The 16,063-nt window shown below is 40.1% G+C and overlaps 1 protein-coding gene across 1 annotated transcript; it reads right to left on the bottom strand.

Annotated features, from left to right (window-relative positions):
* Positions 1-9,118: 9,118 nt before the first annotated feature.
* On the bottom strand, positions 9,119-10,673 carry LOC111979425 (mid1-interacting protein 1-B-like). Its single transcript, XM_024009960.2, has one exon. The coding sequence runs from the start codon at positions 10,391-10,393 to the stop codon at positions 9,917-9,919; it is 477 nt and encodes a 158-aa protein (XP_023865728.1). The 5' UTR covers positions 10,394-10,673; the 3' UTR covers positions 9,119-9,916.
* Positions 10,674-16,063: the final 5,390 nt, after the last annotated feature.

Genomic DNA, 16,063 nt, shown 5'->3' with positions numbered 1-16,063 from the left:
GTGATTCCGTACAGCCAGAGAGAACTCTACCAGGAAAACACCCTGACAAACACAACAGACACCCACACACACACACACTAAAACCACACCAGCTCCACTATCACATGGAAATCAGCTGTCGAATCATGTTATAATAAGGAATTAAGTTTGCCCAACTCTTTCAGCTGCCAAAAGAAGAAAACAAAGCTTGCTACACACTTGTCATAACTCAGTCAGTCAGAGGAACTGACAACAGCAAGGCCACACTTGTCATAACTCAGTCAGTCAGAGGAAGTGACAACAGCAAGGACACACTTGGCCAGCATACACAAGATGTTAGCCAGCTATCTAGCTATTAGTTAACCAACCAACGAGCTATGGCACCCATTTTAATACCAGTCACTAACTTATAGATAACTAAACAATTTGTTGCTTATAATGTCAGCACTAGTCACACTAGTCAACACAGACAGTTAGAATAAACCATGCCTCTGTAAACAGTTAACTACTAGCTGGTTATAATCTCCCCATGCCCATTTTTTTACTCTTGTTAGCTATGAAGCTCCTTTTAATTTTTTTTATTATAGCTACTTACACATTGATAGTCGTCAGAATTTGTATTAAAGAAAATACAACGTGAACTGTCATTATTTAATGGAATTATATTGTTACTATCCATTTATTTTTACAATTTTCTAGCAATGTTTTGTTGGTTATGATGTTCACATCATGTTACACTTGATGACATCAACTTTCTAGCTAGCTACAGTGCATGGCGAAGGACAAACAGAATGAACGCCGCAAACGCAAAGATACAATTTCATGTTCTCTTTTCTTGTTGTAGGCAGTGGTGTAAAGTAACTAAATAAAAATACTTTAAAGTAGTACTTCAGTCGTTTTTGGGGTATTTGTACTTCACTGTACTGTTTATATTTTTTTCAACTTTTACTTTTACTCCGAGAAATTAACGGGAATTTAATCCATTTAATTCCAGGCAATTTTTCCTGGGATTAAATGTCAGGAATTTTGTGAAAAACTGAGTTTAAATGTATTTGGCTAAGGTGTATGTAAACTTCCGACTTCAACTGTAAATGTACCATGTTATTTTACTATAGGCTACCACGCTTCACATTCACCCAACTGGTTATTACTGTGTAATTAATTTTGATAAGATGCCCTTGTAATTATTTCCTTTCCTTGTCCCTGAGACAACACACCCTTCAAAGTGTGGCTGTTTTCCAGGACCTGCCAGTGCAAAAACAACTGATAAGGTAGCCCATACATTTTATATAAGAGACTTCCTATCTCTGCAAGTGTAGATAATGATAAGTTGTTACTGTATCATTATCACTGACAATGTTCTTAAAAACCAAAGATAAACATTTTATTATCAAACACAAACAGAGCAGTTGAGATATACCTTTGGCCTGAATATAAGTGACAGAGAAGTAACAAAATGATAAGGAAAGTGAAGGGGAACATAACCCACATCTTGTTAAACTACATGTTGCAACATTAATTAGAGAGAGTGTACGAGGAAGAACACTGGGGGTGTGACTGCTGTAAAGGTACACTGTATGTCTTCAGGTATTACCCACAAGCGTAAAGGTGTTGTTGTTCTTGGCATCTAGACTTAAACCTGTTATGTCTGTTCAATCCCACACTCTTGGCTGTCCCCATAGGAGACCCCTTTGGAGAACCCTTATTGGTTCCAGGTAGAACCTTTTGTGTTCCATGTAAAATCCCTTTCCACAGAGGGTTCTACATGGAACGCAAAATAGTTCTACCTGGAACCAAAAAGGGTTCTTCTATGGGGACAGCTGAAGAACCCTTATGGAACCATTTTTTCTAAGTGAATTGTGCTTCACCACAATGGAATCTGCTGAAGGGATGGGACTCTGAGTTGGTGCTTACTTCATGTCAAATTCATTGAAATTTGTAATGAATGTTGTGCAGTCTTTCAGTCATTCACTATGCATAGGTCTGTGTTGTTGCATGTGAGTACTGTTTTGCCCCATTGTAACCCCGTCGCCAGTGTGTGTGTGTGTTGTTGCATGTGAGTACTGTTTTGCCCCATTGTAACCCCGTCGCCAGTGTGTGTGTGTGTTGTTGTATGTGAATACTGTTTTGCCCCATTGTAACCCCGTCGCCAGTGTGTGTGTGTGCGTGTGCGTGTGTGTGTGTGCGCGCGCGTGTGTGTGTGTGTGTGTGTGTGTGTGAAATAGGTGTGTAGAAAGGCCCATTGTTGCTGCTAAGCCCCAGCTGGACTCATCAACAATGGTGGCTTCAGAGCTTCAGAGAATGTCAAAGTCGTCCATGGCAACGATGAGGCAACACTGCCATGCCTCAGAGTCATGTAATTAGAGAGTTGGGCCAATACGGTTTCTGCATTATGATGCGTTTACATGACACTTCAACATTCTATGGCAGCCATGTTAGCTCCCTATTAACATTACATGGGGAATGTTTAAAAAATACTATAAAATGTMATGTCTAGAATGAGCATTATGTTGCGTTTACATGACACTTCAACATTCTATGGCAGCCATGTTAGCTCCCTATTAACATTACATGGAGAATATTTAAAAAATATAATAAAATGTAACGTCTAGAATGAGCATTACGATGCATTTATACAATGCAAATCTAATCCTGAACGCTGATTGGTTAAAAGTGTCACGTTCCTGACCTGTTTTATGTTATTTTTGTATGTGTTTAGTTGGTCAGGGCGTGAGTTGGGGTGGGCATTCTATGTTTTGTGTTTCTATGTTTAGGTCACTTGTAATTAGCCTTATATGGTTCTCAATCAGAGACAGGTGTTTGACGTTTTCCTCTGATTGAGAACCATATATAGGTTGGCTGTTCACACTGTTTGTTGGTGGGTAATTGTCTTCCGTGTCTGTGTCTGCGCACCACACGGGACTGTTTCGTTTGTTCGTTCGTTTGATGTAGTCTGTTCCTGTTCGTGAGTTCTTCGTGTAGTTATGTAAGTTCCATGTTCAGGTCTGTCTACTTCGTTTTGTTATTTTGTAATTTTCCAAGTGTTTTTTCGTGTTCGTCTTTGTCTTGAAATAAATTCAATATGTCATCACACCTCGCTGCATTTTGGTCGAATCCTTGCTCCTCCTCTTCGGATGAAGAGGAGGAGGAGAACCGTTACAAAAAGCACATTCCAGACTGTCTATTTCACAAGTTACCACCGGAAAAACCTATGACCTTAAAATGCCTATTTACTCTGTTCCATCTGCCTGCGCAATCTACTGTCTCATCAGCCCTGCCAGGCAATTTATAAACTTGATCTCCACTATAAAAAGCATATAGACATTATCTCACATTTCTTTTAGACTAACATTTAGTTTTCACCAGCGGAGATTTGCATAAACCTTGCTGTCTGTCTCTCTGACATTTGCATTGTTTCAATATTCAAATTCGATCTCCAGCTGTCCCATAGTAATGAACGTGTAGGGGTCAGGAGTTGGGACGAGACAGACAGACAGGCAGAATTTCTCATCCAGTCTAAATCATGAATCAGCTGGCATCATTTTTATGGATATATACAAAGCGATGTCAATTGAAAAAAAGGTCAAACAAAACATAGTGCAGCTAGTTTACGGTCTTTACAAATTCAGTGTTTGAAGTGATTGTGTTAGCTGTGTTGTTGGCTAGCTCCTCTGAACAACAGTGTCCTGACAAGAGAGCACATTTCTATGCTAGGCGAAATCGTGCCTCATTAGCTCATTGTTATGGATGTATCAAAATACATGTCACTATAAAACAGCTTAAACAAATGCAAACGCAGCTACTGTTGTTATTCTTTTTGACGTTTGATGTGACTGTAAGTTAGCCGTAGTTGGCTAGCTAGCAAGCAAGGGATAAGAACGTTAACAGCCAGTATGGCAATAGAACATTTAGAACGAACGACTGGGTCGCATCCATAGATACAGAACAAAAAGACTGAACGACTGGGTCTGGCAGCCGAACCAATAGAACGAATGACCAGCCGGCTTGGGTAGCAACCCTAGATTTGTGTCAGGCCTATATCTTGTGAAAGGAAATAGTATAAATWAATTAATCAAAATAATATTTTTTATGAAAATATGTCAATCAAAATTTGAATATGTTGGTAACCTATTGTATGAAAAATTATAATGCCTTCGAAGCCAGTGTTTGGAGGATATATTGACTTTGTCTCGGGCCTAACAACACCCGTGCCAACATATCCTCCAAACACCGGTTTATTGGGCATTATCACTTAATTACATGACCCTTCAACATTATATGAATGTATCTTAGCTCCCCATTAACATGACATGGGGAATACTTAAACAATGCTATGTAACTGAATGTCTAGAATTAGAGGGTTGTCAGAGAATGGGGGCATGAGGTGCTTCTTATGCAAATCAAGTTGTTGCCAACACATAATGCTCGTATAACACTTACTCAACAAAAGCTTAGATAGATGAACATTTGACATAGACACAATATGTCCAGGAGATTATACAAAGGTCATGAGTCAGTAGCATTTTCAACAATAAAGATAGTCCCTTTGTGTTCCTTAAATATACCAAAATTGATTAATATACAGTAGCAGTCTAAAGTTTGRACACACCTGCTCATTCAAGGTTTTTTTGTTATTTTACTATTTTCTACATTGTAGAATAATAGTGAAGACATCAAAACTATGAAACAACACATATGGAATCAAGTAGTAACCAAAAAAGTGTTAAACAAATCAAAACATATTTTATATTTATGGCAAGAACTGCTCAAATAAGCAAAGAGAAGTTTTAAATGTTTCTTCAAGTGCAGTCGCAAAAACCATCAAGCGCTATGATGAAACTGGCTCTCATGAGGACTGCCACAGGAAAGGAAGACCCAGAGTTACCTCTGCTGCAGAAGATAAGTTCATTGGAGTTACCAGCCTCAGAAATTGCAGCCCAAATAAATGCTTCACAGAGTTCAAGTAACAGACACATCTCAACATCAACTGTTCAGAGGAGACTGCGTGAATCAGGCCTTCATGGTCAAATTGCAGCAAAGAAACCACTACTAAAGGACACCAATAATAAGAAAAGACTTGCTTGGGCCAAGAAACACAGAGAAGGTGAACGGATGATCTCTGTGTGTGTGCTTCCACCGTGAAGCATGGAGGAGGAGGTGTAATGGTGTGGGGGAGCTTTGCTGGTGACACTGTCAGTGATTTATGTAGAATTCAAGGCACACTTAACCAGCATGGCTACCATAGCATTCTGCAGCAATACGCCATCTTATTTGGTTTGCACTTAGTGGGACTATCATTTGTTTTTCAACAGGACAATGACCCAAAACACACCTCCAGGCTGTGTAAGGGCTATTTGACCAAGAAGGAGAGTGTTGGAGTGCTGCATCAGATGACCTGGCCTCCACTATCACCCGACCTCAAAGCAATTGAGATGGTTTGGGATGAGTTGGACCGCAGAGTTAAGGAAAAGCAGCCAAGTGCTCAGCATATGTGGGAACTGCTTCAAGACTGTTGGAAAAGCATTCCAGGTGACTACCTCATGGAGCTGGTATGAGAGAATGCCAAAAGTGTGCAAAGCTGTCACCAAGGTAAAGGGTGGCTACTTCCAAGAATACAAAATATTAAATATATTTTGATTTGTTTAACACTTTTTTGGTTACTACATGATTCCATATGTGTGATATGTAGTTTTGATGTCTTCACTATTATTCGACAATGTAGAAAATAATAAAAATAAAGAAAAACCCTTGAATGAGTAGGTGTGTCCAAACTTTCAACTGGTACTATATATATATATATATATACATGTTGCATAATTCTTTGCATTGATAAGAATATTAAACAAAAGGGATGACAGTATAACAAATACATGGACCTTTTGGGGGGATGCCTCTCATAAAAAGCAGATGTTTTTCCCAAATAAAAATATTATGAATACACCTGGCCCTAAGATTTATTACAAAAAAAGAAGAAAGAAAAAGTAAACTTCTAATACCTCACAGCTGAAGTCGAAGCTGGACAGAGAGAGCTACATTCAACTGGTTGTTTATTCTTCTTATAAGACATTGTGTAAACTAAACATCCCAATATCCCAAAAGCAAAGACCTTTTATTTGCTCTTGGCAGCTGTATTTACATGGTCCTAATAGTCAGTGGTTGTTTGCATGACCTATGCTTGATGGATGCAGAATACACTGAGAGCAGACTCATACTATGAATGAAATTATACATCATTCTTACTTGGCTGGATGAAAAGCYATGAGTGGCAATGTCAAATTACATGATTACTATATTACCTCAATATGAGGATATTGAACGCATGTTTACCAAAATAAGTTTGGTTTGTATCATTACTGTATCCTAAGAGTATTTATGTGTGCTTTAAATTGAATTATGTTAATCAAGTGGATAAACTGCATATATTCAGTGCATTCGGAAAGTATTCAGACCCCTCCACCTTTTCCACATTTTGTTACGTTACTGCCTTATTCTAAAATTCATTAAATGTTTTTATTCACACAATACCACATAATGACAAAGTGAAGACAGGTTTTTAGAAATACCTTATTTACATCATTCAGACCCTTTGCTATGAGACTCGAAACTGAGCTCAGGTGCATCCTGTTTCCATTGATCATCCTTGAGATGTCTCTACAACTTGGAGTCCACCTGTGGTAAATTGAATTGATTGGACATGATTTGAAAAGGCACACACCTGTTTATATAAGGTTACACATTTGACAGTGCAGGTCAAAGAAATTGTCCGTAGAGCTCCGAGACAGGATTGTGCCGAGGCACAGATCTGGGGAAGGGTACCAAAACATGTCTGCAGCATTGAAGGTCCCCAAGAACACAGTGGCCTCCATTATTCTTAAATGGAAGAAGTTTGGAACCACCAAGACTCTTCCTAGAGCTGGCTGCCCRGCCAAACTGAGCAATCGGGGGAGAAGGGCCTTGGACAGGGAAGTGACCAAGAACCCGATGGTCCCTCTGACAGAGCTCCCGAGTTCATCTGTGGAGATGGGAGAACCTTCAAAAAGGCCAACCATCTCTACAACACTCCACCAATCAGGCCTTTATGGTAGAGTGGCCAGACGGAAGCCACTCCTCAGTAAAAGGCACATGACAGCCCGCTTGGAGTTTGCCAAAAGGCTCCTAAAGACTCTCAGACCATTAGAAAGCTGATTCTCTGGTCTGATGAAACCAAAATTAAACTCTTTGGCTGAAAGCCAAGCGTCATGTCTGGAGGAAACATGCACCGCTCATCACCTGGCCATTACCATCCCTACAGTGAAGCATGGTGGTGGCAGCATCATACTGTGRRGATGTTTTTCAGCGGCAGCGACTGGGAGACTAGTCAGGATCGAGGGAAAGATGAACAAAGCAAAGTACAGAGAAATACTTGATGAAAACCTGCTCCAGCGCGCTCAGGACCTCAGACTGGGACGAATGTTCACCTTCAACAGGACAACGACCCTAAGCGCACAGCCAAGACAACGAATGAGTGGCTTCGGGACAAGTCTCTGAATGTCCTGCAATGGCCCAGCCAAAGTCCGGACTTGAACCCGATCTAACATCTCTGGACCGACCTGAAAATAGCTKTACACCGACGCTCCCCATCCAACCTGACAGAGCTTGAGAGGATCTGTAGAGACGAATGGGAGAAACTCTCCAAATACAGGTGTGCCAAGCTTGTAACGTCATACCCAAGAAGACTCGAGGCTGTAATCGCTGCCAGTGGTGCTTCAACAAAGTACTGAGTAAAGGTTCTGAATACTTATGTAAATGTGATATTTCCATTTTTAATTTGTAATACATTTGCTAAAAAATATAAAAAACAATTTTTGCTTTGTCATTATGGGGTATTGTGTGTAGATTGATGAGGGGGGGAAACAATTTAGTCAATTTTACAATAAGGCTGTAACATAACATTTTGACAAAATGAATGCACTGTAGGTAACTGCCACAATAAAATAAACACCTACATAAAATGTCTTAATAGGACATTGGGCACCACGAGCCAGAACAGCTTCATTGCACCTTGGCATAGATTCTACAAGCGTCTGGAACTCTATTGGATAGATGCGACACCATTCTTCCATGAGAAATTCCAAMATCTCACCTAAGTGTTTAGATCTGGTGACTGAGACATACACACACCCTTTAACACCCTATTTTTCTTTGAGACCCCTCTTTTATAGTCACTGCGATCTCATGGTAGCCATAGTAGCCAAAATAATGGGCAACTGGGCATTTTTGTACATCACCCTAAGCAAGATTGCATAATTAAGCCATAATAACATGATCTCTTGGAATCCTTCATTATTTCAGAAGAACCATCTGTTGATTCCAGTTCAATGATCATATAGGGTAGCATTGGGATCATAGGCAAGAATCTGTCAAGCCTCCTCCATTTAGCTAAGCACATAATAAAGACACAATAGGAAGAAGTACAAAACCTGTACAGACTATTTGACACATTGGCATCATTAGACATGCTAAATCCTATGCGCATTTATCCCTTAATGGGATGTTCAAAATGTAGCCAAATGTCTGCGGTCATGCACTTCTTCAATCACACCTGTGTGGAGGAACCTGCCTTCAATATACTTTGTGTCCCTAATTTCCTCAAGTGTTTCCTTTATTTTGGCAGTTACCTGTATGTTACAGGTTCACTCTGTCTTTTTTATTTAACCTTTATTTAACAAGGCAAGTCAGTTAAGAACAAATTCTTATTTCCAATGACGGCCTACCCCAGCCAAACCCTAACCCGGATGACACTGGGCCAATTGTGCGCCGCCCAATGGGATTCCCAATCACGTCTGGTTGTGATACTTCCTGGAATCGAACCAGGGTCTGTAGTGACACCTCTAGCACTGAGATGCAGTGCCTTAGACCGCTGCACCACTCTTGGAACATAGGGTGAATAGAGTTTGGTTTGAACAGAAATGGGTACATATTGAGTACCAGATGGATTGATCCCTGGACAAACAGATGAAATGTTAGGGATATACCATATCAAACACTTGTTGAAATGTATTGGGGTCAATTGGAGGATAGTAGCTGTTTGAAATATAATCCTGTTCCACAACATTCTAGGTGATGTGTTGCTAGGCAAAGAACATAAATAACAAATTACTTTCAGTTATAAAAACAAGTTTATTTCTCCATACAAATATATTCAATACAAAACATAAAATAGTACATTAAATAAATGGTCTTATAGAGTTTCACCTCTCCATAATTACCATGGCAATAACACCATAATAACATGATCTCTTGGAATCCTTCATTATTTCAGAAGAACCATCTGTTGATTCCAGTTCAATGATCATATAGGGTAGCATTGGGATCATAGGCAAGAATCTGTCAAGCCTCCTCCATTTAGCTAAGCACATAATAAAGACACAATAGGAAGAAGTACAAAACCTGTACAGACTATTTGACACATTGGCATCATTAGACATGCTAAATCCTATGCGCATTTATCCCTTAATGGGATGTTCAAAATGTAGCCAAATGTCTGCGGTCATGCACTTCTTCAACCATGAAATATACAGCTCTCAAACATACAGTATGAGGTAATAAGTTATACATCAATATTAAATAAAAGTATAAATATGCATTATATGTGTACCACTTGAGCTGAATGCATGGGTCACGGTTGAACACCGCTCATAAAACATAGACTGTGCGCAAAACCGAGTGCAAAACAGGTGGTAATGGAACCCAGGTATACCACATTGCAGTTCAACCACAACATTACTTTGGATCAACAAAGGTTAAATATTACATCTCTTTTTTTCTTTCTCTCTCCATCTATTCAAAAGAATGTCATAAGTGATAGACTATTCATTTCAGTTCAACTCCTTTTCGCTAAATAATACAACATCGATCATCAGGGAATGCGGGATCGCTCGGGTCATTACGCTACACTTTAGTAGCATCCAATGCCGATCTCCTGCTTGTAGCGGTTGGTGAGAGTGTTGGCCTGTTGCGTCAGCTTGGACAGCACTCCGTGAAGCCCTGTCATGTGGAACTGGAACTGCTTTTGCAGGTTAACCTCGTCTTCCTCGGACGACACCTCCGATTCTTCTTCCTTGGAATCAATCCGAGAGCTGGGACCCCGGCTCTCCTTGAGCTTMTCGGCTTCCTCGGCGCGCATCACTCCCCACTCGATGTCGCAGCGGATGGACTTCAGGAGCTGGTAGTAGCTGTACATGTCGCCGTCCTCGATGTCGCTGTTTCCCGAGCTTTTGAGGGCGGCCATCTCCCTCTCTTCTTCCAGTGGGACGTCCCGCAGCAGGCTGGGCACCATCACCGTCTGGTCCATGTTGTTGACGGCTCCAATGAAGCGGTTCATGGAGTTGAACAGGGAGTTCTTCTGCAGGTGGGATTCTGAGATTTGCATCATTTTCTCTACTCTGTTGTTGATTCTCAAACTTATTTTTGAAATAAAAGTTGTAACTGTCAATCGGAGCTGGATAGTTTGTTTATCTATTTGTGCAACCCTTCTCTAATTATTTTCTAATCGCTTTGGAAAGGGGCCCCTTGATTGATGTGTTTTCGTGTCAGTGCAGCTTTCCGTGTTCCAAGCTGAGGGAGAGTTCGGCAGTTATCTTGTTTGTTCTTGTGCCTGTTCCTTTTCGTTTTTGTTCTGACTCTCTCTGGTCCTCGGTCGGATCTTTATAAAGCAGGTGGTTTCGTGTCCAAGGGCGTTCCCAGCAGCTCAGAACCTGTTTGTAAGGAGTGTTCTTCATCTACAGTTGTAACCGGACTCCAATGACCTATAATAGCACATGTTTTGCATGGTTTGCATGAAGGGGAGCGGCCTCCAAATAGAGATAGTAGTTAACCCCGACCCTGCCTGTGCCCAATAGCAAAGAAATGCATCTTCTGCAGACACAAATGATATGAGTTTAACTTCGTTCAATGCCCTGCAGTAAAATGTGTTAAATGTATCCAATATCTATGTGCGCGCAATTGTCAGTGTTGCCCATCAACCTCTGAAACGCAACACAATGGTAGGCTATGTATTCTCTGAAAACATTCACACATCAAGCACACTAAAAACGAATTATAGTTTGCCTTGCAATCAAATGCGAACTTCATTCCAACCTGGTCTCAGAACATTTCGTATTCATCTGTATTATCCGAGACACTTCATTTGTATATGTTACGTTTTGTGTGGTATGTATTAATTTGTGGATGTCCAGCATTCAATTCTTATGGTATGTTACAAATTACAATTCGTATTATATGTAAAAAATTTGGAAAATGCCAAGGGATGCCAAGCTTCCCCCAACAATTGACCAAAAAAGTAGTAAAAAACAGATACAATTATTTATCTTTAATCTCGCAGTGCTTCTTACATTTCATTCAATTCGCAAGAGGCTGAATGTATCTCACCAGAGAAAGCATCCAAGTGAAGGAAACAGCACTCCTCTGTCTCAGTATGTGTAGCTTATCTATCGAATGCTGTCTGGTCAAAATGAGTATGACATTGTTGCCGTCAGTAGCATTGAATTCAAGGGAAGCCAGCGAGCATTTGGCCTCCCTTGATAAAAAAGTATAAAATAATAGACAATCAGCATTGAGCTAAACAGAGTGAGCTCAACTGTGAATGGTCCTGGCTCACCCAAAAAAAGTGTAAAGGAAAGTCAGTTTAGATTTGGCTTCAGACCAATCACATCAGAAGCCAAACATCATTGATGACATTGGCGTTTCTGTACAAATAGGGTGAGTTAACATGTTTTTCTACACACACACACATACACACATACACACACATCAGTACCATGGACAGACATATCATTTTGGTATCTTTTAGTTGTCACTGTATTAGACTAAGCATATGTGATTGGATGATGTTGAAATGTTGAAGTTGAAATGGTGCTGGAATAGTGGGAGCAGCTCTTGTTTTCTTTGCGACTTGTGGTAACTCTCTGTGGTTCTAAATCAATAGTTGTTTAGTATTCAGAAAATGTCAGAAACATTACCTTCCTTGACCATGCTGTAGGTCAGTGGTTCCCAACCTTTTTTGGTAACTTCACCAGCAACTGAATGTTGCTTTGCCCGGATTACCCTTGAAGTACCCCCTCAATGTGCATTTTACTAGTATGCTTATGGTCTCACGAGTCTTCTTAAGTACCCTCTGTGGATAGGCCAAGTACTCCCAGGTGTTCTTGTACCCCTGGTTGAGAACCACTGCTGTAGGTCATGTAACTGTTTGCTATAAGCAATATGTTTTGTGGATTTCACCGGACAAATGTTGCACTCTGTTTTTTTATTAAACAAATGTGTGGTTGAATTTATTCTGCCACTGTATCTTCTTATTTTATTGGCCTTAGGCCTATATATCACAGGGTCAAGGCATATGAACAAACAGGTTGTAGATTAAACAACACAATTAACACAACAGATTAGTTGTAATATGTTACTGCTCGCTGGCTGTCTCTGCAGTGGGTCTAGCTATGTTTGACAAATCAGTGCGTGACTGGGGGAAGCGAAATGCTGGATTCCTGTCATTTGGACAGCAGAGGATTAATTAACCCAATATATTTCACTTGACCCTTTAAGAGAGACTTTCTAGTCCCCATGGGTTGTAATGTTGGGGTATAGGACAGAGAAAGATCTGAAATCTATTCATCCATCTCCTGGATCAGTCATTTTCCAAACTCCACTCAAATCATAGGCTTTAGAGTCAACTGAAGTTTAAAAATAAAGTTATTCAATTGTATTTGGTATTTTATTAAGATCCCCCCATTAGCTGTTGCGATAGCAGCAGTTACTCTTCCTGGGGTCCACACAAAACTTGAAAGATGACATAATATACAACATTAATAGACAAGAACAGCTCAAGGACAGAACTACATAATTTTWAAAAAAGGCACACGTAGCCTACATATCAATACATACACACAAACTATCTAGGTCAAATAGAGGAGGGGCGTTGTGAACTGAGGTGTTGCTTTATCTGTTTTTTKATATCAGGTTTGCTGTTTATTTGCGCAAAATGAGATGGAAGGGAGTTACATGGAATAATGGCTCTATATAATACTGTACGCTTTCTTGAATTTGTTCTGGACTTGGGGACTATGAAAAGACCCTTGGTGGCATGTCTGATGGGATAAGTGTGTGCGTCAGAGCTGTGTGTATGCAAACAATTTGGAATTTTCAACACATTGTATCTTATAAAAAGAAGAAATGATGCAGTCAGTCTCTCCTCAACTCTTAGCCAAGAGAGACTGGCATGCATAGTATTTATATCAGCCCTCTGATTACAATGAAGAGCAAGACGTGCCACTCTGTTCTGGGCCAGCTGCAGATTAACTAGGTCTTTCCTTGCAGCACTGGACCACACGACTGGACAATAATCAAGATAAGACAAAACTAGAGCCTGCAGGAATTGCTTTTTGGAGTGTGGTGTCAAAAAAGCAGAGCATCGCTTTAATACGGGCATACCACTCCCCATCTTTACAACCATTGAATCTACAGTACCAGTCAAAAGGTTGGACACACCTACTCATTCAAGGGATTTTCTTTATTTTTACTATTTTCTACATTGTAGAATAATAGTGAAGACRTCAAAACTATGAAAAACACATATGGAATCATGTAGTAACCAAAAAAGTGTTAAACAAATCAAAATATATTTGAGATTCTTCAAAGTAGCCACCCTTTACTTTGATGTCAGCTTTGCACACACTTGGAATTCACCTGGAATGCTTTTCCAACAGTCTTGAAGGAGTTCCCATATATGCTGAGCACTTGTTGGCTGCTTTTCCTTCACTCTGCAGTCCAACTCATCCCAAACCATCTTAATTGGGTTGAGGTCGGGTGATTGGGAAGGCCAGGTAATCTGATGCAGCACTCCATCACTCTCCTCCTTGGTCGAATAGCCCTTACACAGCCTGGAGGTGTGTTTTGGGTCATTGTCCTGTTGAAAAACAAATAACAACAAAATATCTCCAATTTGGACTCATGAGACCAAAGGACAGATTTACACCAGTCTAATGTCCATTGCTCGTGTTTCTTGGCCCAAGCAAGTCTCTTCTTCTTATTGGTGTCCTTTAGTAATGGTTTCTTAGCAGAAATTTGACCATGAAGGCCTGATTCACACAGTCTCCTCTGAACAGTTGTTGAGATGTGTCTGTTACTTGAACATTTATTTGGGCTGCAAACTGAAGTGCAGTTAACTCTGATGAACTTATCCTCTGCAGCAGAGGTAACTCTGGGTGTTCCTTTCCTGTGGCGGTCCTCATGAGAGCCAGTTTCATCATAGCGCTTGATGGTTTTTGCAACTGGACTTGAAGAAACTTTCAAAGTTCTTGAAATGTTCCGGATTGACTGACCTTCATGTCTTAAAGTAATTATGGACTGTCGTTAATCTTTTCTTATTTGAGCTGGTCTTGCCATAATATGGACTTGGTCTTTTACCAAATAGGGCTATCTTCTGTATACCACCCCTACCTTGTCACAACCCAACTGATTGGCTCAAATGCATTATGAATGAAAGACATTTCACAAATTAACTTTTAACAAGGCACACCTGTTAATTGAAATGCATTCTAGGTGACTACCTCATGGAGCTGGTTGAGAGAATGCCAAGAGTGTGCAAAGCTGTCATCAAGGCATAGGATGGCTACTTTGAAGAATCTCAAATATTACATCTATTTTAATTTGTTTAACACTTTTTTGGTTACTAAATTATTCCATATGTGTTATTTCATAGTTTTTATGTCTTCACTATTATTCTACAATGTAGAAAATAGTCAAAATTCATAAAAACCCTTGTATGAGTAGGTGTCTCCAAACTTCTGTCTGGTAGTGTGTATGTTTTGACCATGACAGTTTACAATCTAAGGTAACAATCTAATGGCATTTTCCCTTAAATACAGTATATCTATCAGCTGCTCTGCATTTGACATGATCAGATTAGGCCTACTGGAAGTTATTACAGTTAAAGCCAAACTGTTGCAATAAACCTTTTGCCCTTACCACTGAAAGACTGATGAGAACAGCTGAAACTTTCCACACCCCCCTGTAGGCCTATAGTTTCTCGTCAACAGGGGGAGTCACCAGAGACGCTGATGAGGGTTGCCCTGCGTATAGAGGACTCACTGACATGGTAAACAAAACACTACAACAAGCAGGCGAAAATGATCCAGCCCAGCCAGTCTGAAAGCTGATAAACACTTATGGTAAACCACTGGGACGATCAACACATGAGATGAGTTCACACTGTGAGTTAACATGACAGAAATAGCAAACAACATGTTTTGAGTCACTACACAGTTATTATTCCTTACGACCTGGATGCTGAATCATTGTGACTATAGCCTAATAGCCAAATAGATTAATTAGGCCTATTCCATGTATGGTAAACCTTGACATTTTGTAAGTCTACATGGTGAGTGTTCTTATATTGTTGATTGAGTAGCTATATTTATCACGATTCTGCACCCCACTCTTTAGACTCATAAAACAAATAAATCAATCAAGAAGAAGTCTGTCAAAGCAGTCACACCAAACAATGACTCATTCCAGATAGTGAACATTCAGTGGAAATGATTTGACCAGATAGCAATAGAAGTACAAATAGAAATATGAGTATACACACACACACACACGTTTTAATCCTAATCCTAACCCTTACCATAACCCTAACCTTAAGCCTAACCCAAATCCTAAACTTATCCACTAACCCCTTACCCTAATTCTCACATTAATTCTAACCCTAAACCTAACCCCTACACTTAAATTAGCCTTGTCCTCATGGGGACGTGGGACATTTTCCTTGTTTTACTAACCTTGTGGGGACTTTGGGGGATTTTAGGTGTTCTGAATAACGCATCTGAGAATGGGTGGAATGTCAACGTTGATCACAAAACCTGCTTGGTCAGTCTCTCTGTCTCACCCTCCCGTCCGCCCTCCCTCCCTCTTATTCCGATGAATATACTTCACAAGTTTTGCTCTGCTCTCCTCCTTAGCCTCCCCTCCCGATCTCTGCTAGCCTTCCCGTTCTTTTCTAATTATTTCTCTCTCGATGACTCTCTCTTTCTCTCTCTCTAACGATTTGTCT

The sequence above is a fragment of the Salvelinus sp. IW2-2015 genome, linkage group LG2 (assembly GCF_002910315.2).
Source record: "Salvelinus sp. IW2-2015 linkage group LG2, ASM291031v2, whole genome shotgun sequence".
NCBI classification, from domain to species: Eukaryota; Metazoa; Chordata; class Actinopteri; order Salmoniformes; family Salmonidae; genus Salvelinus; species Salvelinus sp. IW2-2015.
This window is presented reverse-complemented; position numbering and strand designations above follow the sequence as displayed.